We start from the raw sequence: 25,170 nt of genomic DNA on the forward strand, positions 1-25,170 counted from the left end.
GTTTGACATTATTCTATTTTAGTGAGAAGAAAAATAGGTGTCTTTTTAAAAATAATAAACTGCATGTATTTATTGATTTGTAATAGTGTATTGGGACTGAAACCTAGTTCTTAGGAAAAAGAAAACTCTCTTACAAACAAAGACCACCTCCCAAATCTCAAAATATGCAAAAAGAAAAAGAAAAAATCCTTTCCAAGTGAAAGAACCCTGTAATAGTCAAGTTCAAAATGATTTGGCTTATTTTTTTCTTTAGCATGTAGCAATTCACTGAAACTTTACAAAACATTAGAAATCCTCACTGTTTGTATATTTCCCCCCCCTAATATATATAAAAGAAAATAACAAGGAGCTTAAAGAAAAAGAATTTTAGAGACAACTAATAAGTTAAATGACATAGGAAAACTGAAAGGGAGAACTGAAAGTGGGAAATTCCTCCCCAACAGAAGGAGTGGAGGGCCACCCTATATAAGTAGTCCACACTCATGGAGAAAGGACATTCACACTGCAAACTCTTGAAGACTTGGCTTCAGCATCTAGTAGTAGACCAGATAACGCTGTTCCTGTTTTCATCATGACCCACAGGTGCATCCTCCAAATTGCTCTCCTGTTGTGTTTCTCCACCACAGCTCTTTCCACGAGCTACAGATTGCTTCGATTCCAACAAAGGAGCAGCAGTTTGGCATGTCAGAAACTCCTGCTGCAGCTGCTGCAGTTACCTGGAATGCCTCAACATTGCCTCGAGGAGAGGATGGACTTCAAGGTCCCTGATGAGATTAAGCAACCACAGGAGTTCCGGAAGGAAGACGCCCTATTGATCATCTATGAGATGCTCCAGCAGATCTTTTGTATTCTCAGAAGAAATTTCTCTAACACCGGCTGGACCGAGACCATCAGTGAGAAGAACCTCCTTGCGGAAGTCTCTGGGCAGATGGATCGTCTGGAGACAATCCTGGGGGAAATAATGGAGAAGGAAAACTTCACCGGGGTAAACATGACCATTCTTCACCTGAAGAAATATTACTTGCAGATCGTGCAGTACCTGAAGTCCAAGGAGTACAGCAACTGTGCCTGGACAGTAGTGCAAGTGGAAATCCTCAGGAACTTTTCCTTCCTTAACCACCTTACAGACTACCTCCGTAATTGAAGATCTCCCCCCTGTGGCTCTGGGAACGGACAATGCTGCCAATGATGTCAGGCTCCTCAACCAGCGGAGGTTCTTTAAGTAACGGACAGGCAATGCACTGGATTTGAAAGGACAGTTAAAGACTTTAAGCTTTTAAAAAATTAATTTATACATTATTTATTTATTTAAACTTTTACCATGGGAAATAAACTTTTTATGAAACAAAGTCAACATGGCAGTTTTCATTTCAATTTGATTTATGTAACCATCATATTAAAAATTGCAGAGCAGGGCTTCCCTGGTGGCGCGGTGGTTGGGAGTCCGCCTGCCGATGCAGGGGACATGGGTTCGTGCCCCGGTCCGGGAGGGTCCCGCATGCCGCGGAGCGGCTGGGCCCGTGAGCCATGGCCGCTGGGCCTGCGCGTCCGGAGCCTGTGCTCCGCAACGGGAGAGGCCACGGTGGTGGGAGTCCCGCGTACCGCAAAAAAAAAAGAAAAAAAAAAAATCGCGGAGCACTTAGGAGACGTTCTTTGTAAGATGAGCCTGCAGAATAGTAGAAGTTCTGGGCCCTGCCTTCAAGGAATTTGAAATACAAGGAAGCCGTGTGGAATATACAAGGTAAAAGATGATAAGGGGATGGGATTTTAGGAGAAGAAATGTGGCCTGAGCCTCTACAGAATTAAAATGGGAGAGCCAGGTAAGTGACGGTGGAACTAGAAGCAGGGGTGCCTACTGCTTCTACACTGTGCCCCAGGCTCTTTGGGCCTAAAGTTAGAATTTGACTGGCTGTCAGGGTAACCAGGGGAATATTTCGGCTCTTGTGTTTGTCCTAAACTCATCCCTATTATCTGTGGGATGCTCTGCTTCCCTCCCCATGCCCCACGGGATTTTAAAATATTTACGTGCCCATCCCCCTCCTCCGGCCAAGCCTAAGAGTGAGAAGTCCCAGGCACTTCTGTGACACTGTTAAGTAGCAGTCCCTTTATTTTACTCTTCATGGTACAGCCAAGATGTATGGGTGTCTTAGGAGAGCTGGGGTCTCTGTCGACTTCCAGGGTACAGACACCAGAGGGAGAAAGAACTCTGCCTGATAGCCCTGCTGTCTGGCTAGGTTTTCTCCCCATGTTTTTTTCAGAAAAGCGAGCCTGCTCCTGGTTCCCCCTTCCCTGTTCATACAGAATTCCAGGACTATCCTATCTGTGTTTTCTGCTGCTCTGCATCTCTGAAGCTACATACTCTCTAAAGTCAAATCCAAGACAGGTGCAGCAGATTAAGTTGTTTTAGGCCAAGTGAAAAACCAGGGAGCATGGGAGAAAGGGAAATTCGGGTGGGAGAGAGCGGGCACTCACTTATTCCAGGCCTTACCCTGAGGAAATAAAGTTTCCCTAGGAGCTCTTTGGAACCTGGCCAGCATGGCTGGGTTTCTGTCTTTGTAGTGAACCCTGTGGGAATCTGAATTTTTGATTGTTCCTGTCATTAGCAGCTACCATCCAGGCACTGAGCTGAGCGCCTACCTATGTAATTGGATTTAGTCCTCTTCAAAAGCAACCCTCAGGGGGCTTCCCTGGTGGTGCAGTGGTTGGGAGTCTGCCTGCTGAGGCAGGGGACACGGGGAGTCTCACTGGGAACAGAATATGGAAGGAAGCCTTGGGGTGAGGCCTCTTCTGAAAACAAAATGGTCTCTCTCCAAAACAGCAAAGTTCATTCTTCACAAGTAAATTGTTTCTTCTAAAAAAGACTGTTTTCTTTTGTCTCTGCTGCATTTGGGGGAAGGATGCAGTAGTCCGGGAACTGGGTTTAGAGAAAAGAAGAGGTTCTCCCGTTCTGATTGAGAGCTTGTGTGTTTGAGGCAGAGGAAGGTTAGGGAGGGAGTCTGACTCTGGCCTTGCACACCCTCTACCATCTCAGCTGCCTTCATTTGTGTCATGATGAATACAGCCCTTCACAAAGCAAATACAAAAGCATAGGAACTTGACAAATGCTGAGGGGCTTTAAAAATTGAGAAAATCCATTAAAGAACGAGTCTCAGGAACTGGACTTCCCAGTCCTTCCCCTTCTCCATCATGATACTGATCTGTAAACAGCCGTGGGTTGGAACGTTTGGGGTTACACAGGCACATAGATTCCCAAATGTCCCAATCAGCCTCTAGGAACAGAGACAAGAAACTTCACATATTCCCCCAAACAGCACTGGAATTTGGCATCCCTGAGGTCTCAAGTTCAGAAGGAAATGGAACAAACCAGAGGACCCCAAATATTTTGATGGAGAATAACTTTCATCTAACTCCAAGGCCTTCTTGCATCCTCAGGAAGGCTGGGCAAAGGAACTCAGCTCCCCAGTTCTCAATTTAGCCTTAATGAAAGTGTACAGCTGAGGACTTTTCGCCTTTCCTTTCTCATGGGACAGGCTCTGGAGCAGCAGGGATGCAGAACTCCTGGCCATGTTTGTGGTTGAGCAAGCAGGGACAAGAGGAGGCCAAAGGGGAGGCAGAGGGCTTCCCTGGTGGCGCAGCGGTTGAGAGTCCGCCTGCCGATGCAAGGGACGAGGGTTCGTGCCCCGGTCCGGGAAGATCCCACATGCCGCGGAGTGGCTGGGCCTGTGGCCATGGCCGCTGGGCCCGCGCATCCGGAGCCTGTGCCCGCAACGGGAGAGGACACAGCAGTGAGAGGCCCACGTACAGCAAAAAAATTTAAAAAATTAAAAATAATAAACACTTAAAAAAGGGGGTGGGGGGAGGCAGAGCAGTATAGGGTGTTAGCAAACCTGGGAGTGGAACAGCATAGTCTTATCAGGCTTAGGAACGAGATCTCCATCTACATCATGTACTGTAGCACTCAGCTCACTTTCCAGTTACACTTCTTATTCCCACCCAGTATCCTGCACACTGTTAGGGACATCACTGGTCCTCAGAGTTGTTAATAAAAGTGATAAATGTAATAAGCTTAACATAGTTGTGCCAGTAAAACTGTTTGAAAATGACAGTCTTGCTGCATCTTCTCTTGTGGGTTACTCTTGTCTTCTCAGGTGACCAGTAAATTTGTTAGCTCGGCATCGCCTTAGTCTTCCTTCAGCTTCGTGCATGATTTAGGGCAATTCTTTTCTTTTTCCTATAGTACAGTTTTCTCAGCTTTAGAATAGGGATAATGAGACTACTATATTCCATTCAACATACCATCGCATGTTATATGCTCTGTATAATGAGAATATAACAAGTCATAAAGTTATCTTAAGTGAGCAGATTATTTGAAGCACCAGGGATATATTAAACATAGCAATGATAGTTGTTATTGTGACAGGTATGCACAAAGGAGTAAAAGCCATTATTTCATGTCCACTCAAAAGATACATTTTTTTAAAGGTTTTTTTGATGTGGACCATTTTTAAAGTCTTTATTGAATTTGTTACAATATTGCTTCTGTTTTCCTTATGTTTTGGTTTTTTGGCCCTGAGGCATGCAGGATCTTAGCTCCCCAACAAGGGATCGAACCCACACCCCCTGCATTGGAAGGTGAAGTCTTAACCACTGGACCCCCAGGGAAGCCCCCAAAAGATATTGGTATAATGACATATTTGTGCCTTACTGAGCTCATAATTTTGTTATGCAAAAATTCTACCTCTGTGAATTAAAATAGGATCATCTTTTTAAGTACTGTGCAAAGCATACACACAAATTTTTAAATTCTACTAGCAAATGAAATATTCTCACAGATGTACCAAACACTAGATTACAAATACCTATGGATCTCTAGTGGGCATCAAAACAAAATGCAATCAGTGCATTGGCACAGAAGATATTTATCAATTTTAAGTAGAAAGTAATATATTAAGTTTAAATTTACATCATACTGAAATTAAAAGCATTTTGATGCAAACAGATTACAAATTTTTATGCAACTTATCCATATAAAATGACATTTTGAAGAAGTGAATAAAACTCTCCAATGAAAAACCCTGATTATATATATAAAGCTGAATGCTTAATCTATGAAGCCTTAAGGGTCTTCTAAGACCCTTGCTTAAAACAAATGAGAGGAAAAAAATATCTTGAAAATTGAGATTAATTTCTTAAGATACTTACTAGGTCATAAGATATTGCCAATAAGCTACATCTTACTGAAGTTAGAGATCAATGTGAAGCAGCCTTGGCTGACATGTCCGAAGCATCAGATACTTGTTATTATACCCGCCATTTTAAAGTCGGACCCTCATCTGGTCTCTGTGTCACCACCATCCTCTGCTTTTCTGCTCCTCCTCCTCTCCTTCCTTTGTTGACTGCTCCCTCTCATCTTAGGGAATTGGTGCTCCTCAAACATCTGTGCTAGTCCCACACTTCATCCTCTCGGCACATATAGTCTCAACCTCCCAAATAGTTCCAAACGTCATCTCTATGACTGTTGACTTCCATATGCATGTCTTTCCCCAGGGTCACATCTCCAAACAAATGTCATTAGCTCCAAACCCTCATATTTACCTGCTACCCTAGATGATCTCCATACATGGCCAAACTTGACCATCATGCAATTACCTGGCAAACTCCCGCAGACCCCTGGGATGCCAGCTTACCAACTGCTCTTGCAGAAGCTTTCCCTGATCCATGCAAGCCCACATACTCCCAAGAACCTGTCCTTTCCCTGTCACAGCATTAACATTGCTTTCATTGAACACCTAGTTACCCATATCCCCATCAGACTGCAAGCTCTGTGACAGTGGGCAATGTGTCTACTATTTTCATTGTTTCACAATTTATTGATCATGCAACTGCTGAAACTGAATCAGCAACCATTAGACATGCTTTCTCCGAGAAAGAACATGTAAAAGAGAATAGCTCCAGCTGCTATAACCTGTCATAATGCCTTGTGCATCGCCTTCATAACCTAGAAAGGGTTTCAAGCTAATTTTTTACTCTTTAAGGCCTGTCTCCTCTGACACAGTGCTCCATTAAGAAAGTAATATCTTTGTTTTATCTACCAATATATTAAAAAACACAAGTAAAATCCTGAAAGCAGAGATACTTCAAAATATTTGAAGAACCAATGAAATGAATAAAACTATCTTCCTTTTGGATTTTAAGGCAGATTAAAGGTTTAAGGACACTCTGATTTTCTTTAAGAGTATGAGTTAAACCTAACACTTAAAATATACCTTTTGCACCACCAAAGCAAAGGAAAACAAGACACAAACCTGACCATATCATAATATGAAGAATAAATTTGGTAAATATAACAATCATCATAGAGAAATAACTTCTAATTATTACAAATTAAAGATAAATTTTCTCTCCATTCAAAAGTATTGTTTTCACTTACTGTTGAAAAACAACGTGCTGAGATGACTCGATGCATTTACAACTAAATCAGAAGAAAAGTCATTGAACTGAGTGAATATTGACACGCTCGAGGCCACCTCTAAGCAGAGAAGACTCCATTGTAGAAGATTGGGTCCAGGTCTCCTTTTCCCACTCCTGGGTTCTCTGAGGTTGAACATACAGGGAAAGCACACTCTGATTTTCACGCCTTAACTTCCACTCTCATATTTTCCTGGGCACAGCAGCTGTGGACTTTCTTTTCAGATCGAGCCTGGTCCTTTGGAAGTTCTTCAAAGTCAGGCTGGAGTCCTCATTGACCAGGAGGGTCTTTTCCTCCCCATCTCCTGCACCAGACTAGTCTCCAGATCTTCCCACTGTTGATCAAGCCCACTGAGGAATTTCAGCTGTTTGTGCTGAAGACGATGGAGAAGTGCTGTATCGTCTCATGGAGAATGAGGCGGCCTGAGCGTTTTGGAACTGGCTGTCAGCCAGCTGGTGCTGATGGAACCTGACAACCTTCTTGTCCTTCAGGCAGGAAAACAAAGAAGATTCTCCTTGTTAGGGGCAGGACTGTGAGGGTCTCCTGCTTTGTCAGGCTGTGGTTCTGGGCCAGGTCACAGCTAAGGGTGCAGACAGGGCTGGAGAACATCACCCTGGGTGTCCTCAGTCAGGAGGGTGGCAGGCCCCGGTGAGCCTGTGATGCAAGTGTCTGGCTGTGGGAGCCTGTATCCAGCTGCTCTGAGTACCTGCCTGTAAATGAGATTCTTAAATAGGCCAGGATTGTCATTTCTCTACTTATCCTAGTGTTGTTTCCATGTTTTTGCAATTTGTCTTCCATTTATGGGCAACATAGAATGTCACAACTTCAATTCTTTTCTTATACTGGAAATTAAACACACTCCTGGAACATGAAAGAGTATCAATCCAACAGGATGTATTCATCTAAATGAGACCCAAGGTTGAAATAAAACCTGAGTCTCATTATATCTCTTTTTCAATTCTAATAAGAATACTTAAAGGTTTGACCTTGTACTCTATTTTGACACTTCTTAAATTGCACCAAAATACAATTAGCCTCACCTCTCCGCATTTTTCTCTAAAGGGACACATACATTAGATTTAAATTCTTCCACATTTCTTTACAGGACCATAGCTCACATTTTCTGACAGCTTACACATAATGGTGACATAAAAATGAACAGCAAGGGTGAATTCATGCAGTTCTCTTCATTCTGTCACCAGATATGTTCTGACTGCATATATATGTGACAATGCGCTTGGCAATGTGGATTCCAGGAAAGTAAGGCAGGGATGGTGACTGCCCTCCAGGGAGCAGGGAGGACAGACACTAGAGGCAGGATTAGGATGAAGGAAGCACCACGTGCTCAGTGCAGCTGAGGGCCAGTGCCCAGAGCTGATGAACAGGAGGGCCTGGGAGCAGCAGAAGGCTCCACTCTGACAAAAATCTGGGGCTCCTGAATTTAAATGACATCAGATTTTCATTTCCTCTTTTAAAAAATGGAGACAACTTTAGTTGTGGTCACACAGGACATTGCCTAGATCAAATAAAATAAAGTTTGCAAAGTACAGGCTGAGAATTTGAACAGAGTGAATGATAGCAGCCTTTTGTATTAATATAACAAATGGTAACCTGTATAGTCCACCCTCAGCCCAGCCAAGAGAAGCTCTGACTGCAGGTTCCTTAACACTCAGGGGTCTGCAGGTTGAGGCCCCCAAATGCAAACTCTAGGAGAGGGATTGCCTGTAGGCCTGCGAAGGAGTAGAGACCTAGTCTCCACCCTTAGAGCAGTGCCCGGTACATTAAGGAGAGAAATCCTAAGGCATCTGAAGCTCTTTGCAGCATCTAAGAAAGTGTTTTGACCTCCTCCCCACAAAAAAAAAAAAAAAAAAAAAAAAAGGCAGCTCTGTGTCTAGTACAAATGAGAGAAATAGTCCTTTTCCTCACCTTATTTTGTTTCAGACCACCTCTGGTGTTAATTTTTAAGACACAGATTAAATTGTACTTTAAAAACAAACACATAACCTCAGAGAAAAAGGTCAGATTTGTGGTTACCATAGCCAAGGGGGTGTGAGTTGAGAAAATCAGATGAAGGCAGTCAAAAGGGTTTTTTCTTCCTTAAAAAAAAGACATTCAAATAATGTTGTAGAGACCAGGAAAATGGTTAGAAATATATATATGGGGGAGAGATGATGAGAAGTAAAGCATTCCTAGATTTTCAGCCATGGAACAGCACAATACTCTAATTCAAAAGCTATTTCCTGGATTAGCATTAGGGCGACGTTAAGCTAGTACGTCTCTTAAGCACGAATGGTAAGAAGGCACCAAATCTAAGTCATCAAGATAAAGGATGTTTTAATGCAATATTTTAAAATAAAAATTAATACCAAAATATGCACGAGGAACAAAATATAAAAATTTTAAGTAAAGAAATGACGTTGACCTCCATTTGCATGGCCCTGACAGTCTTACAAAGTAAGCCTTCATGATGTAAAGGAAATCTGGGCAAATTCCACTCAGTGTATAAAATTCTTACTAAAGAAAAATGAAAAAGTCTGACCTGCTAAATGTCCTCAATTGCTTGTACACACCAACTCTTCTTTCTAACCTTATAGTCAAGGTGAGGTCCTGGGAGAGACATTTCAGGAACATGAGTTAAAAATCAGTTAAGACTATCACGGGGTCATTAGAAATTGTCAAACACGGTAATTCCCTCAATTAAAAACAAGTGAAAAAGTAATCTTGAAAATATTAATGAGTTGGCTTCCATTAAAGATAGAAAAGTAAAACTGTATTAAATACTTGGGACTTCCCTGGTGGCGCAGTGTTTAAGAATCCACCTGCCAACTCAGGGGACACGGGTTTGAGCGCTGGTCTAGGAAGATCCCACATGCCATGGAGCAACTAAGTCCATGTGCTGCTACTACTGAGCCTGTGCTCTGGAACCCGTGAGCCACAGCTACTGAAGCCTGCGCACCTAGAGCCTGTGCTCCTCAACAAGAGAAGCCACCACAATGAGAAGCCTGCGCACCGCAACGAAGACTGAACCCAGTCTAAAATAAATAAACGCAGCCTAAAATAAATAAACAAAAAATTAATTATATTAACTACTTTAGTATAAAGACAATATAGTTTAAATAAAGTTTAAGAAAATGCTATATTTTAATATGAAAATATATTTTAATATTCTATGCTTAATATTGAAAATATTTTAACATAAATTTATAAAAATATGAAACATTTAAAATATTTACTTCAAATGATATGAATTAAGTTAATTATAAAATTAATTTTAAAATGTAAAAAATAAAATGCTGTGAGTTTTTTCATATTCCTACTTTTCAGATATTCAATACTTTCTCCCTCACTTTAATGCTGTATCCTTGAAAGACACCATGAAGTCCCAGAGCATCTACAGGGGCGCTCACCTGCCGCGTCCTCGGCCCCGGTGGTGGCCGCGCTCCGACTCACCGCCCAGGGCGTCCCCAACACCGTCCTGTCGTCCCATCGTCGCCGCCGCGTTCCCCCTTCTCTGAACCTTCGCTGTCTCGCGCCAGAAACGAGCCCGAATCTGAAAAATCGGCTCCCCATTCTCTGAGGCTGGGAATCGCTCTGATTTCCCACCTCAGACCACTCAGAAAATGGCTTCTTTCCCAAAAATTGCCTCGCTCAAGTTTCTGTGAGAAAATAAAGCGCAAAACTCAGGGGAAGCCCCGAAAATGCAAGGTTCTGGCTCCCAGCCAGACAAAAATGTCTCTGGCCAGGCCGCGACAACGCTTCCTCTTCAACACTCAGCACCGCGAAAACGAAGGTCTTTTGCGCACTATGTTGACTATTAAAGCAGCCTCAGTTGACTGTTTTGCTCTGTCTCGCAAGCTTCAGGAGACAGCTGCAGACCGCAAACTCAGTAGTGGGCGTTTCCCAAACAAACCCTGCGCCCTCTATCGGCCGCCTTGGGAAGGACGCTGTCCACAGTTCCAGGGAAGGAAGCTTCCCCCTAATTGTTTGGCGGTGCCCGCGCGCCCCCTGGCGGCCATCTAGTGAATCACTCATTCTCAATGGCCCAGATCTATTTGCTAGTGGCAGGACTGATGCTCTGCTCCATCCCCGCTTGCTCTCTTGGCTGGAACTTGCCTAGAAGCCATAGCCAGAAAAACAAGGACGTCTTCCAACATTTGCAACAGATGCAAAGGATCCCCTCACAGTGGTGCCTAAAGGACAGAACCGACTTCAAATTTCCTTGGAAAAGAGAGAATATCACCCCAATCCAGATGACTCAAGGCACCTGTCACCACCACCTGATGCTCCAGCAGATCTTCAACCTCTTCACCACGGAGGACAGCCATGCTGCCTGGAACAACACCGTCCTCCATAAACTTCTCTCTAGCCTTCATCTGAGGCTGCACCGACTAGAGCAGATGAAACAAGACAATCTGGATTGTCGAGATTTGGGACTTGCTGCCCGGGACTATTTCCATGGAATCCATGCCTACCTGAAGGCAAAGGAATACAGCCCCTGTGCCTGGGAGGTTGTCAGAGTGGAAATTGAAAGGTGCCTTTCCCTTATGTAAGAATCCTCAAAGAAATGTCAACTAATACAGAATATTTTTTATACTCGTGACACTTCTCATTCAATCACATTAGTGTTCAAGTCCAAAGCAATCTCCACTTGCTTTTCCTCACAGGCTGAAAAATGTCTGAAGTGAAAATCATGATTTTAATAAAGGTTTTGACAGAACACAATCTCTTTTCTAGTATAAATAATTTTATAACGTAATTTAAAAGATCACTTTAAGTTTTGGGAGGGGTATTTGCTATTTTCAACATATGAAGTATAGAAAGGTTTTTTGGATAGTGTGGTGTTAGAGACATTTGTCAGTTAACTTAATGCTGACTGCTGTCACAGGTAAACAGAATGCTGTCAGGAATTTGATCATAATAGAATCTTATCTTTCCCTGGTATAAGAACACAAGGCAGGCATACCTCATCAGATGGATGTTCTAAGTTGCTCTCCAAAGAGTGATTCGGGGACATGGGTAGCCCCTGTTTTGTGGATTTTTCCATCATCAACAGGTGACTCCAAATTTTTCTGCAGTATTTGAGTCTATTCCACTCAGTGGTAAAGGGAAAAAGTCTGGTGCATCACATGGGAGGTTTTCAAGGGCCAGGATATACAGGGCAAGAGCACTTCTGCTCACATTACATGGCCTGGATTTATCCTCGTGGAAATCTCACTGCAAAGAAGTTGGGAAATTATTGGATGATTGATGGATGAGGAGACAAGTTCAGTGCATAAGACCACTTTTCATCTTTACACTAGTTGTTCTAATGAAGTTCTGGGTGGTGTGGAGGGGGACAACTAATGTTCTTGCTTGCACACACTTCATTAAAAAACAATCAAACCCACAGAGAAAGAAAAATATCATTTATATGTGGAATCTAAAAATAATGATACCAATAAACTTATTTACAAAACAGAAATGGACCCACAGACTAACAGAAGAAACTTATGGTTACCAGGGGGGAAGGGTAGGGGAGGGATAGAGTTCTAGAGTCTGGAAATCCAAGATCTGGGTGTCCACGTGGTCCAGTTCTGGTGAGAGCTTGCTTCAGGTCTCACACTGCAGAGTTCTCCTTGTGTCATCATACAGCAGGAGAGGGAGGCATTAATCCTGACCTCTTTGATAAGGGCACTAATTCCATTTGTGAGGCCTCCATCTTCACACCCTAATCAAGTCCTAAAGGGCCTGCCACCTGATACCATTACTTTAGAGATTAGGACTTCCAAATACGAATTTTGGGGGGACAGAAACATTCAGACCAGAAAGGGCATTGAAGGCTACATGTCTTGGCATCCAGAAGAGAGAATATATTCATGTAAATAAAGAAGAATGAGCCATTTATCAGGCCAAAAGAGCAGACTGAGGACTCAGAATCCAAACTCTTCATTTTCAACCTGCAGTAATGCTTGAATTATTATGTGTCAAAATTTGGAAATCAAACCGAAATGGACCCCATTGTCCCTTGGAAGGGAATGAAGACACAGCATGAAAATGATCATTCATCAACGTTTGTGAAGAGTCTCCAAAGAATCTCAGTATATAGATAGTCATTGACACATCCATAATGATCCACCGAAGAGTAACGTGGTTAATTTTCTGGTTGCTGTGACCTGTGTGAATCAGGGAGAGTTTTACTTCAGATACGTGGCTCTGTATGTGATAACAAGCTGGTTATTTTCTGTCATGACCTAGTAGAGGACAAATTAGCGACAAGGCCATCCTCCTGAGTTTAATAGAGTGCCGGGCAAAGGCTGAAAATTGTGCTGCTCTTACAACTTCAATCCCCAGAGCCATATGCACCTTAAAGGAAAGAGAATCCTAGTGGTTCTAGCAACAAACTCAGTAGGCATGACTGATACCAGTAGGAGTAGAGTGGGAATACTAGCCACTGTCTATTATAATCCCAGCAAATACGACCGTGATAAAGGAAAATAGCTTGGTCATTCGTAACTGCCTTCCAGTGGGAGGAGAACATCTGAGAGTCTGCTTTAGTTAAAAGTACCTGTTGCGTGATTACACTGGGCCTGGTGCCGAGGATACTACAGAGAATACGACAGAGTCCAGTTGTTACAGAGCTGATTTGCCAAAGATGGTCACATACCTATTATTTATTGAAAGATCGGAATTGGAGAGGGCTGAGGCCACAGAACATCCACTGCAAAATAAAAGAAGTCATGATCAGAGTTGAAAGTTAATTCTTTCCATGATACCAATCAATATTTATCCAGTTCTCAATTAATTACAAAGATGGTTTTCTTTTGTTTGAAAAGAATAGGCTTGGATTGGAACCTCGGACAGTCCTTTGGGGAATCTGAAATTCAATGCAAAAATACAGAGAAAGATTCAAATCGATGATGATTCCTAAATCATCTGGGAGCAGATCGCTCCCACGGGTACAAACATTAGTTCTTAGGGGTGCGAATAAATCTTAGCTACTACAATGGTGGTGGCACTCCAAAGCTCAACCCTATCCAGCAAAATCTCATTCCTTTGTATTCATTTTTCTCTTTGGGTTTTCTTGTGTATGAGACGAGAGGCATTGACATTGAGTGCATGGAAGATACACAATATGCAGGATCAGTGCTACAAGCTATGGTGGCTTGATGTTTCATTAGAGGACTTTCTCTCCATCATATGCTTGAACTCAAAGTCATAGTGTGAGAGGTGGCCTTTGTTTACTTATAAGCTGTCCTTGTCTGTCTTGTGGATTTTGCTTATGTTTGAGCCTCAGTGTGATGAGGGCATTGGGAATTAAGCACAAATAGGTTGTATTTTAGTATTTAATTCTAAAAAAGTTACCTAGGAGATCAATAATTACGTCTAGTCCTAAAGAGAAAAAGTTGTTGACAATATCTAGATGAATATCTAGCAGCTAGGGAAGTTAGAAATCATTTTATGATATGAATCAAAACTAATAATTACCTACAAATAAATGTTAAGAAGATCATTTAAATTTTCAATGGTTGTAGCAGTTTTGATAGATTTTTAAATATATCTGTACATTGGTATTCTTATGAAGTATTTGTATAAATTTTTATTGAATATGTAATTTGATACATTCCTATTTATTAAGTAAATGTATTACATTAAAAGTCATTCTGCACACTTAACCAAAATGTTAAATTACTTGCAGTAGCTTTTACAGTTAATTTTTAGCCTAAATCTTTTTGTCATACTCACCCCTGCATCGAATAAAAAGAATAATCTTTTCACTTTCTTTTTCTATTTATAAAGTAGAGATATGCATGGAGTACATATCGATGTACCCAGTATATCTGTGTATCAAAATTTCATAGGGGGGCCATAAGGAAAGAAAATATCTAAAAAGCCTCTGGGGGCAGGAGAAGGGGAGGCAAGGATGAAAAACAGTGGCTGAGAAACGCTGCCCTAACCTATCTGGAGAGTGCAAAATGAAAAGCAAAAACAGAAGTAGAAAGTAAGAGGGAACATTCAGAAAATGGAAACCGATTCATTCCCATTTAAGACCCAGGCCTGAAGGAAGGTCTTCAGAGAACCTAGAGAGCAGGGTTCACAGAATCACCCACCTCAGCCAGGCCGGCAGCATCTGCAAGGTCCCCGATGGCCCCAACTGTGTCCTTACTCCTGGCCCTGGTGCTGCTCAGCTGCAACTCCAACTGCTCTCTGGGCTGCGACCTGCCTCAGACCCACAGCCTGGCTAACACGAGGGCCCTGATGCTCCTGCAACAAATGAGGAGAATCTCCCCCTTCTCCTGCCTGAAGGACAGAAATGACTTTGGATTCCCCCAGGAGGCGTTTGGAGGCAACCAGTTCCAGAAGGCTCAAGCCATCGCTGTCCTCCATGAGATGATCCAGCAGACCTTCCAGCTCTTCAGCACAGAGGGCTCGGCTGCCGCTTGGGATGAGACCCTCCTGGACAGGTTCTGCACTGCACTTTATCAGCAGCTCACTGACCTGCAAGCCTGTGTGATGCAGGAGGCGGGGCTGGAAGGGACTCCTCTGCTGAAGGAGGACTCCATCCTGGCTGTGAGGAAATACTTCCACAGAATCACTGTCTATCTGCAAGAGAAGCAATACAGCCCTTGTGCCTGGGAGATTGTCAGAGCAGAACTCATGAGATCCTTCTCTTCATCAACAAACTTGCAAGAAAGACTCAGGAGGAAGGAATGACACACACCTGCTTCAACACGGAAATGATTCTCACTAACGAGACCACACTTCCACCTGTGCTGCCATGTCAAAGACTCATTTCTGCTCTCATCATGCCCTGAATTGAATTAATTTGTCAAATGTTTTCAGGACTATTAAGCAACATCATGTTCAACTCTGCAGGCACTAGTTCCTTACAGATGATTTATCTATTTAAAAATTTATTTATTTAACTATTTATAAAGTTTTAACTTATTTTTTGTTTGTATAATATTATGTGCACCTTTAAATTGTGGTTAAGAGAAAAAACACGTTCTTTGTAATTAATTAATTATTTTATTTTATTTTTTAAAAAAATAAATAAATTTATTTATTTATTTATTTTTGGGTGTGTCGGGTCTTCGTTTCTGTGCGAGGGCTTTCTCTAGTTACGGCGAGCGGGGGCTACTACTCTTCATCGCGGTGCGTGGGCCTCTCACTGTCGCGGCCACTCTTGTTGCAGAGCACAGGCTCCAGATGCGCAGGCTCAGTAGTTGTGGCTCACGGGCCTAGTTGCTCCGCGGCATGTGGGATCTTCCCAGACCAGGGCTCGAACCCGTGTCCCCTGCATTGGCAGGCAGATTCTCAACAACTGTGCCACCAGGGAAGCCCTAGTCTATTTATTTTTTGCTTTGTGCATTAAATAAATTTTAACCACAGAAAACTTTTTATATTTGTTTATTCTTAAAAAAGAAACACCGAGCCTGAATGTGCAACCTGATTAAAGATTTGCATTAAAGATGCAATTCATTTACATCATTATGTAAATGATATGATACACTAGTTAGCGTCATTATGATACTCTAGTTAGAAGTAAATATAAACTTCGTCTAAGCCAGGTTGTATGTTGCCCTCAGGATATAGTGGTGACCATAATGAATGTCCTATGATTTTCTCCTCTGATTTTGTTAACCAGGTTATAATAGCCTTGTAAAGTGAATTGATTAACTTTCCATCTTTTCCATGTCCTATTAAAATAGGAACTAAACATGTTTTACTGAATAGTTTTATGACATTTTCCACTTTGCTCTCTCTTCAAGACACTTCAGTGAGGACCTATGTTGCTCTTTAAAGACTTTTGATAATGAATTTCTATTTCTTTTCGACAGCACACCATGCTGAAAAGAGCCTAAGAAGATCCTCATGCATTGGAGCTAAACTTGTCTAAAACAGTATCTAAGTTTTATCAAAACAAATTGTATTCTATTTCTTTCTTGAATTTTATTTTATTTATTTTTTATACAGCAGGTTCTTATTAGTTATCTATTTTATACGTATTAGTGTATATATGTCAATCCCAATCTGTATTCTATTTTGATTTTTATTTGTCTCCCTTTGTTTACATTGCCTACCAATGTGCTCAGGGATATATCAGGTGCTCGAATTCTTCTCAGGAGAACTTATGAAATGAACCCTCAGCAAACAGTGCTGAGACAACCCCTTGCAATTTGATAGTCAGAAGCTCATCAAACCACATATTCCTAGCATAGCATTTATTCAATCAACAATACTTAAATTCCTACCATGGGCTGGACGCTGTGCTAATGACTGGGCATACGAAATTCAGACTTAAAAGTCTAATCTGCTGGAGGAGCCAAAAATTAGCTATCACTTACACAACAGAATGATAAGTGTTCTAATGGAAGCACTGTATTTGCAAGGCAAACGCATAGGCCTGGAGCCGCATTGTAAAATGGAGAGACATTATCAAAGAATGGGTACTTTAGGACTGATAGATGGATATAGAAAGACACTTAAAGAACTGGACAATGAGAAAAGGGCCAGAGACACTGTGCAGGCCATTTGGAAGCAAGAGCTAAATCAAAGCGTTGACAATATTGGACATTTTTAAAAAATAAGAAATAAAAAAGAAATAAGGGCTAGGAACAAGACCAAGTTTTCCTCCCTACCAGGGATCTTGAAATGAGAGATGGGAAAGTTATACCAGGCCTTGAATGTTCCTGCTGAAACATGGAGACCAGGATGCTATTGTTAAATTTCGTACCAGAGGGAGGGAGAACTGGGTGCAGTTTCCTTAGCTGTTAAACTGAGATCATCATAAAACCACTTCATAAAACTGTGGTGAGGATTAATTGCTTTAATTTATGTAAGGTGCTCAGAATGGTACCAGGCAGTTACTAAGTGCTCCTTACTTATTAGCTCTTCTATTTGAATCTGGTTAGAAGATTAGTTCCTGATGTTCTGGGTCTGTGGTCAGGAAGATGAGGCAGTTCCAAGAGAGCTGTTCAGGAGGCATTTTAGTGCCAGGTCAACCACTGGACAAGGGAGAGGAGAAATAGCCATTCACTGGGATGACTGAGTCAAGTGCGTTGCAACAAATATCCCAGAGTTCCAGACAGAAGCATTCATACTTGACTCACACGCCAGCTGTCTACAAGGACGCCCCTTCCTCCACTGGTTTCTTGCTTATCCCTTGAGTTTAGGAGCTAAAAGTTTCCACCACAATGACACAGGCATCTTGCAGGCAGTCGGAGGAATCCTCTGCTCTGTGCACTCAACTCAGCCAAGACGCCAGGCCAGAGGGGAATCCCAACCTCAATCTCCAAATCCAATTTGGCAGCTTGCATTTAGTTTCCTTCACTTGTTGCCTCAAGTTTGTTGCTATTTTTGCATTCCCCGGTTCATTACACAATCCCTGATGATGAAAGAAAGCTAAAGTTCCTTGTAAGTTTGAACTATGTAGAGGGTTTTGCTTTCCGCTGTTTCACTTTAAAGAAGATTCAGAAACTGCTTCAGAGACAGGAAACTCACACAGAACACATACAGTAAGACGTGCCCACGTGTTAGCAGAGGGAAGGCGGCTGATGCTTGCTCAGCAGCTGCTGGAAATGTGTTGCCCATTTAATTCTCTTCTCAACCTTAGGCTGGCCTGGCTCAATTCACTCCTGAGAGTGATTGTAAGAATGAAGTAAGTCCAGCTCAGAGAATGGCCTGCTATTTGAAGGGGAAAGTAAATCCAGGCTTGATGTAGATGGGGGCATGTTCAGAGAGGGCCAATCTGGAATGTCCAGCAGCAGCGGGGTCCTGGCAACAAACAGTGAGAGACATGGGATGGGCAGCTCCTGCGTGTTCCTGGGCCATCAACCTTTCGATGGGAGCATTCTGAGGGTGACGGGGGGTGCAGAGTGTAGGATCCTCTGGTTGTGCACGTGCTGGGGGAGTTCGCTAGAACTAGGCAGGGCCCTGAGCCAAGTGGCCTAGTCCCAGCTGCATGCTGAAGTGACCAGGACAAAAACTGTGGAATGAGCCTAGTCAAAGGCCTGTGACAAGACATCCAGGGTGTGAGAAAAGGGAAGAGAGAAGAGGCTGAAACCAGTGGCACTTAAGATCTTATCTGCATATTCAACCTCTTCACACCAGGTCGGAGGCCTGAAGGTGGAGGTCTGTGTGTCACCAGCTGTTGGCTGTGGATACAGGGAAGCCCCAGCCTGGGCAGAATCAGCCTCGGGTGCTGAGTGAGGGTGAGAGCGAGGCCGCACTGGGAAGACAGATGCTTCCCTCAGGCTGGGTATGGACTTCTCCATCATCGTCCCTAAGTTTCACAGGAACTCTCTAGGCCACTGAGTAAAATTTCTCCAGTGAAATTAGGACTCTTGGTGAGATTACTGCTGATGAGTGTGGAGAGTATTGTTTTGGAACCAAGCTCTTCCTCCTCTCCTGTGCCCTCATTACCTCCCAACCTCAGCCTTTTTCAATGGACTTTACTACTCCAAACATAATTTCACACCACAGTTGCTACCCAAGGTCAGGAAAAACGGTCACATTTTTTATCCCGCGATTTGAATACAACAACCAATAAAGAAAAAGACGAATGTTATTGTAAACCCATAATACTCATCTTTAGTTAACCACCCAAATAGGTACTTGTAAATATTATCAACGTCAGCAGTTTGCAAAGGTTTGGGTCTCAAGACCCACTGATACTCTGAAAATTACTGAGACCTCAAAGAGTTTGTATTTATACAGGTTATATTCATTGGTATTTACCATGTTAGAAATTAAAGCTGAGAATGCTTTAAATATTTATTCTTTTAAAAATAACAAAACCCCATTATATCTTAACATAAAAACATACTTTGATGAAAAATAACTACAGTTTCCAAAATTAACAAAAATTAACAAAAAAGTCTTAAAGTTTTGCAAATCTCTTGAATGCCTGGTTTAATAGAAGGCAGCTGGGTTCTCATATCTGCGCTGCATTCAATCTCTTGTGATGCATCGCTCTGATTCAAGTCTTTGAAGGAAATCCAGTCTCACGCAGACATCCAGTTGGAAAATGGATGATCTTGAAGACCCCAGAAAGAGTATCTGGGAACCCCTGGGGTCCTCAGACCACACTTTGAGAGTCACTCATATACATTTATCATACCAGATTGAAAGGACACTTACTGCCCAGAGTGAGTTTGAATTTCTGTTCATCTTCTTCTTATTGTCCAATTCTGCTTATTTTCATTATAATTTAGACAAGTAAGAAGTATGGGAAAACATTATACTCTTGTGGTTGCTATTGTCCAGGATTATCAGCTAAATGATTTAGATAAGAGGAAGTATGCGTGCACAGTTTTGATTCTTGTTTACTAACCTCTTTTATTATTAAGTATAAAAATCATACACAAAAGTGCACAGAACAGTAGCACAAATTTTAGAATAATTAAAGCAAATACTTATGTAACTACCAACCAATAAAAACAGTCAGATTTTGCAACATTCTGGAAGCCTCACCACCGATCACAATCCTTCATGGACATAACTCCTACCCTCCTCATTAAAGGTGACCACTATCCTGAATTTTATGATAATCACTTCCTCACTGTTCTTTATAATCTTACCCTAAAATATAGTCTACTTTTGCCTATTTTTAAATTTTATATAAATGGAATATGTATGCTTTGGAGTGGAGTTTCTTTCACTCACCACTGTTTGTGAGATTTATCCCTGTTTGTGCATACAGTTGTGGTTCTTACTTTTCATTCTTATTAACAACCCTATTATAAGCACAGATAACAACATATTTATCCATACAATTTTAAGGGATATTTGGGCTGTTTCTAGTTTGGGACTATTATGAATAATGCTGCTATGAATATTCTTTACTTATATCCTGATGCAGATTTACATGATTTTTTTCCAGGGTAAGTGCTAAGAGTCGACTTACTGGGTCATAGGCCATGCATATTTTCAACTTTGATAGATAATGTTTTTTAAGTAGTTGTACAAATTTACACACCAAAGAGCAGTTGCTCCATATGGTCATCACACTTGAGATTTTCAGTCCTTTAATTTTTTTACTTGCAGGCAATGTATTTGTTTATCTAAAAATTTGAAAAATCAACCAAAAACATTTAGACATAGTGTTTGCAAAGTTGGCTGGATAAAAAACCAAAATTAGTTATTTTCGTGTGTGTGTGTGTGTGAAAATGTAACAAAACAGTCCATTAAAAATTAGAAAATGTAATGAAAAAATCATTGCATTCATACTTGCAACAATAATAAAGCATAAATATGTTGAAATAAACCTCAGAAAGACTGTGCAAGATATATAATCAAGCCAGCAGCAAAACTTTACTGAGAGACATTTTTAAGATAGTCCAATGAAATGGCAATAGTTGCTTTTTTTTCTTTATGAAGTGGTTAAGAAATGTTTGCTAAATAAATATTTGTTCACTAAATGAATGTGTGTCTTTCAGGAGAAGGCTGGCCTTGGCAGTCTCCTACTGCAGACTCTGATTTCCCTTCTCACTGATGCTCACCGCCTCATCATATGCTTACATGTCCGTTGCTCACTTCCAAAAAGAATAAGTTGGAGAAGTTGCTTAATCCTCATTGATGGTCAAGGTGAAAAAAACAAACACAACCTCAGTGTAAGAGAAAAAAAACGTTATATTTTTCATTGGTTTCTGGCCATCTTATTTGAATCAAAAATTCATCTATAGACTTGTACTTAGAGGACCAAGGTGAAGATAACTTGCCCTGTCAATGCTAGCTTTTTAAAAAATTAAAGTCGACACTTTATTCAGATCTCCTTAGTCTTTACCTTATGTTCTTTTTCTGTTCTGGGATGTCATTAGGAATATGCCACATTACCTTTAATTACTATGTCTCCTTAGGCTCCTCCTGGCTATGACAGTTTCTCAGTAGTAGACGTTTTATGTTACTGTCAATGGTATCATTTTTATTTTACTTTTTTAAAAAAATATTTATTTATGGCTGCGTTGGGTCTTCGTTGCTGCATGTGGGCTTTCTCTAGTTGTGGCGAGCAGGGCTACTCTTCGTTGCAGTGCATGGGCTTCTCATGGCGGTGGCTTCTATTGTTGCGGAGCATGGGCTCTAGGTGCATGGGCTTCAGTAGTTGTGGCAGGTGGGCTCAGTAGTTGTGGCTCGCGGGCTGTAGAACAAAATCTCAGTAGTTGTGGCGCACGGGCTTAGTTGCTCCACAGCACGTGGGATCAGGGCTTGAACCCGTGTCCCCTGCATTGGCAGGTGGATTCTTAACCACTGTGCCACCAGTAAAGTCCTGTCAACAGTATCGGTATCATTTTTTTTTTTTTTTTTTTTTTTTTTTTTTTTTTTTTTTTTTTTGGTACGCAGGCCTCTCACTGTTGTGGCCTCTCCCGTTGCGGAGCACAGGCTCTGGACGCGCAAGCTCAGCGGCCATGGCTCACGGGCCCGGGCGCTCCGCGGCATGTGGGATCTTCCCGGACCGCGGCACGAACCCGTATCCCCTGCATCGGCAGGCGGACTCTCAACCACTGCGCCACCAGGGAAGCCCTCGGTATCATTTTTAAACGTCATATTCCAATTTTTTATTGCTACTATAAAAAGAGGTGATTGATTTTTAATATTGATCTTATTTTCAATGACATTGCTAAATTCATTTTAAAATTCTAATAGTTTATGTATTCTTTTGTAGTTTGTATGTACACAATTACATCATCTGTAGATAATGAAAAAAATATCTGAGACAGTCAGCAAGAGATTTGACTAGGCCCCTCATGAAGAAAATAGCCAAATGATCAATAAGCATATGAAAATGTGCTGAACCTTGTTAATAATCAAGGAATACGAATTAAAACTATAATGTGATATCGCTATGCATAACTAGAATGGCTAAAATTAAGCAGACTGGCAATACCAAGTGTTAGCAAGAGTGTAATGCAACTGACATCCCATACATCGATAGTGAGAATATACATTCGTACAAACATTTGGAAAATATGTTTGTTATTAACTGCTAAATCTGAACATATGCATATTCTATGACCCGTTTACTTCATCCTAGGCATATAGCCAACAGAAGGCTGTACAAATGTGCACCAAAAGATACAAACAAGGTTTTTCATAGCAAAATTAATTATAATGACAAAATCAGGAGGAAAAAATTCCAAATGTTTATCAGTAGTGGAAAAGATAAAACACTGTGGCATTTCTGCATGGATATGACACATTCCTTCAAATTAATGAACTATAACTGCACACAAAAACATAGATGAATCTCGCAGACATACTATTGAGTGAAAGAAGTCGTTCATACAAAGTTCAAAAACAGGCAGAATCTAGGCTGTTAAAAGGCAGTAGTGATGCTGGGGGAGGAGCTTAGTGATGGGGGGAGGAGGGAGGGGCACTGGAATGTGATGGGGGAGGGGAAAGGGGCCAGGTAGTGTTTATGTCTGTTGGTAGTGTTTATGTCTTCACTTAGTTTGTGGTTTCAAAGGTGTGCAGAAGTTTATATTTTATGATTTGTTGATTGTATACTTGACATTTGTGCATGACTTTCTATGTATATTATGTAAACTTTTTTTTTTCAGAAGGAGGAATGGGGAAGTCTCCCCTTACGTGTCAAAACACTCTCTTAATATACACGTTGTTTCCCCTTCCAAGATATCCCTGAAAGGTTGTTTTTTGCCTTAATTTCTGTTTTGCCACTGCTCACGAACTTCTTGCTAACTCTTCATCTTGTCCAATTTATCATCTTTTATAGGGCCGTTTTTGTTGAAAAAGTATTTGAAGAGATGAGGAAGAGAGAAGACAACTGTAATTTTGATTTCTAGAGACATAGTTTTCCTCCATAGATAAATGTATCAAAAAAGAGAAGGAAACTCTTTCTGTCTCTGAGGTTTATAGCAAAGCAGTTCCAAATTCAAAAGATTTCAAATGGCTAGAAACATCATTCAGGTTTTACTTTCTAAATGTCACCCTGCCTCTCTGAAAAACCTCATTAACCAGAAGAAACTGATACAGGGACTGGAAGTAGTTCTCTGGACTGCAGAAAGCTGGTAGGAGAGAATGCACAAAGAAAAGTCTCCACAGAGGGAGGAAGTGAAAAATGGCTTCCAACAACAGAGGACAAGGGCTTCCCTGGTGGCGCAGTGTTTGAGAGTCCGCCTGCCGATGCAGGGGACACGGGTTCATGCCCCAGTCTGGGAGGATCCCACGTGCCACGGAGCGGCTGGGCCCGTGGGCCATGGCCGCTGAGCCTGTGCATCCGGAGACTGTGCTCCGCAACCGGAGAGGCCAACAGCAGTGAGAGGCCCGCGTACAGCAAAAAAAAAAAAAAAAAAAAAAAAACAGAGGACAAGATGAATTTATAATTCTGTATCCACCCCCTTCTTCCAGTTCCTTAGCTAGCATCTTTATTTTCAGCCTCTACAGCCATGAGAGCCCCTGAGTGAGATTTTTCCCTGCTTCAGTTCACCTCCAACATTTCTGCCTATTCTTCTGCCCAGAGCAAAACATAGTGCCCTCTATGCCTGAAGACCTCTTGAATTAAGTACAAACGCCGCACTCTGGTATTCAAGAGCCTCCACAATACATCTCGAGCTGATTTTTCCACCCTCACTCCCCTTGACTCTTAGCACAGAGCTTGTCCACAATTTGAAGCTCCTTCTATGTGTTCCCTGCAAACTTGTCCATTCTCCTGGCTCTGTGCGTGCTGCTCCCTCTGTCTTCAGCTGTGCTGTCCACCATGGTAGCCATCAACCACATGTGGCCAACTGAGCACTTGACTAGTCCCAACTGAGCTGTACTATGACTGTAAAAGTATTTTGAAGGCAGTGTGAAAAAGAAGAATGTAACTATCTCATTAATAATTTTATATTGGTACATGTTGAAATGAAAATATTTGGATATATGGTGATAAATAAAATATACAGTCAAAATTAACTTCACTTGTTTCTTTTTACTCTTTTGATGTGGCTACTAGAAAATTTTAAATTGCACGTATGGGGGCTTCCCTGGTGGCACAGTGGTTAAGAATCCGCCTGCCAATGTAGGAGACACGGGTTTGAGCCCTGGTCCGGGAAGATCCCACATGCCGCGGAGCAACTAAGCCCATGCACCACAACTACGGAGCCTGAGCTCTAGAGCCCACGTGCCACAACTACTGAGCCCACATGCCACAACTACTGAAACCTGCGTGCCCCGAGCCCATGCTCCACAACAAGTGAAGCCACCGCAATGAGAAGCCAGCGCAACACAATGAAGAGTAACCCCCACTTGCCACAACTAGAGAAAACCCACACGCAGCAACAAAGAGCCATAAATAAATAAATAAATTAATTAATTAATTAATTAATTGCATGTATGGCTTGCATTATATTTCTTCTGGGCAGCACTGATCTAGAGCGACCTCCACCATATTGCCTGCACCATGGCCACCATTTCTTAAGTTGTACTGCTTGCCTCCTTATCCTCCCCATCAGCTATAATTCCTTTTTCCTTTGAGAGTTAGCATTGCCACCACGGTTTGTACCATGTATCTATATGAAGGCACTGTCCGTGGTCTACTTCATATTCTAACTGTGGCATAAGGAAAGAGCACAGCTTTGAGTGTAGTCAGCCCACCTTATTAGCTGTGTGTATCTTGGGCACGTTACTTAGCCTCTCTGAGCCTCAGTCTTGCCCTTTTAAAATGGGGATGACAATAACTCATCTCAAAGATTTACTATGAGGATTATTCAGAGAATGGCACATAG

The 25,170-nt window shown here is 41.8% G+C and overlaps 3 protein-coding genes across 3 annotated transcripts; all 3 read left to right on the forward strand.

Moving 5' to 3' along the window:
- Window positions 1–571: 571 nt before the first annotated feature.
- Window positions 572–1,144, forward strand: LOC307054441 (interferon beta-2-like; the record flags this gene model as incomplete). The annotated part of the gene is made up of 1 exon (XM_079706135.1): window positions 572–1,144. One exon carries the CDS (start codon window positions 572–574, stop codon window positions 1,142–1,144), a length of 573 nt encoding a protein of 190 aa, XP_079562261.1.
- A 9,362-nt stretch (window positions 1,145–10,506) lies between these two features.
- Window positions 10,507–11,019, forward strand: LOC307054666 (interferon alpha-13-like; the record flags this gene model as incomplete). The annotated part of the gene is made up of 1 exon (XM_079706493.1): window positions 10,507–11,019. One exon carries the CDS (start codon window positions 10,507–10,509, stop codon window positions 11,017–11,019), a length of 513 nt encoding a protein of 170 aa, XP_079562619.1.
- A 3,571-nt stretch (window positions 11,020–14,590) lies between these two features.
- Window positions 14,591–15,160, forward strand: LOC307054485 (interferon alpha-1-like; the record flags this gene model as incomplete). The annotated part of the gene is made up of 1 exon (XM_079706212.1): window positions 14,591–15,160. The coding sequence occupies one exon, from the start codon at window positions 14,591–14,593 to the stop codon at window positions 15,158–15,160; it is 570 nt and encodes a 189-aa protein (XP_079562338.1).
- Window positions 15,161–25,170: the final 10,010 nt, after the last annotated feature.

Source organism: Hyperoodon ampullatus (genome assembly GCF_949752795.1).
Source record: "Hyperoodon ampullatus genome assembly, chromosome: 6".
NCBI lineage: Eukaryota > Metazoa > Chordata > Mammalia > Artiodactyla > Ziphiidae > Hyperoodon > Hyperoodon ampullatus.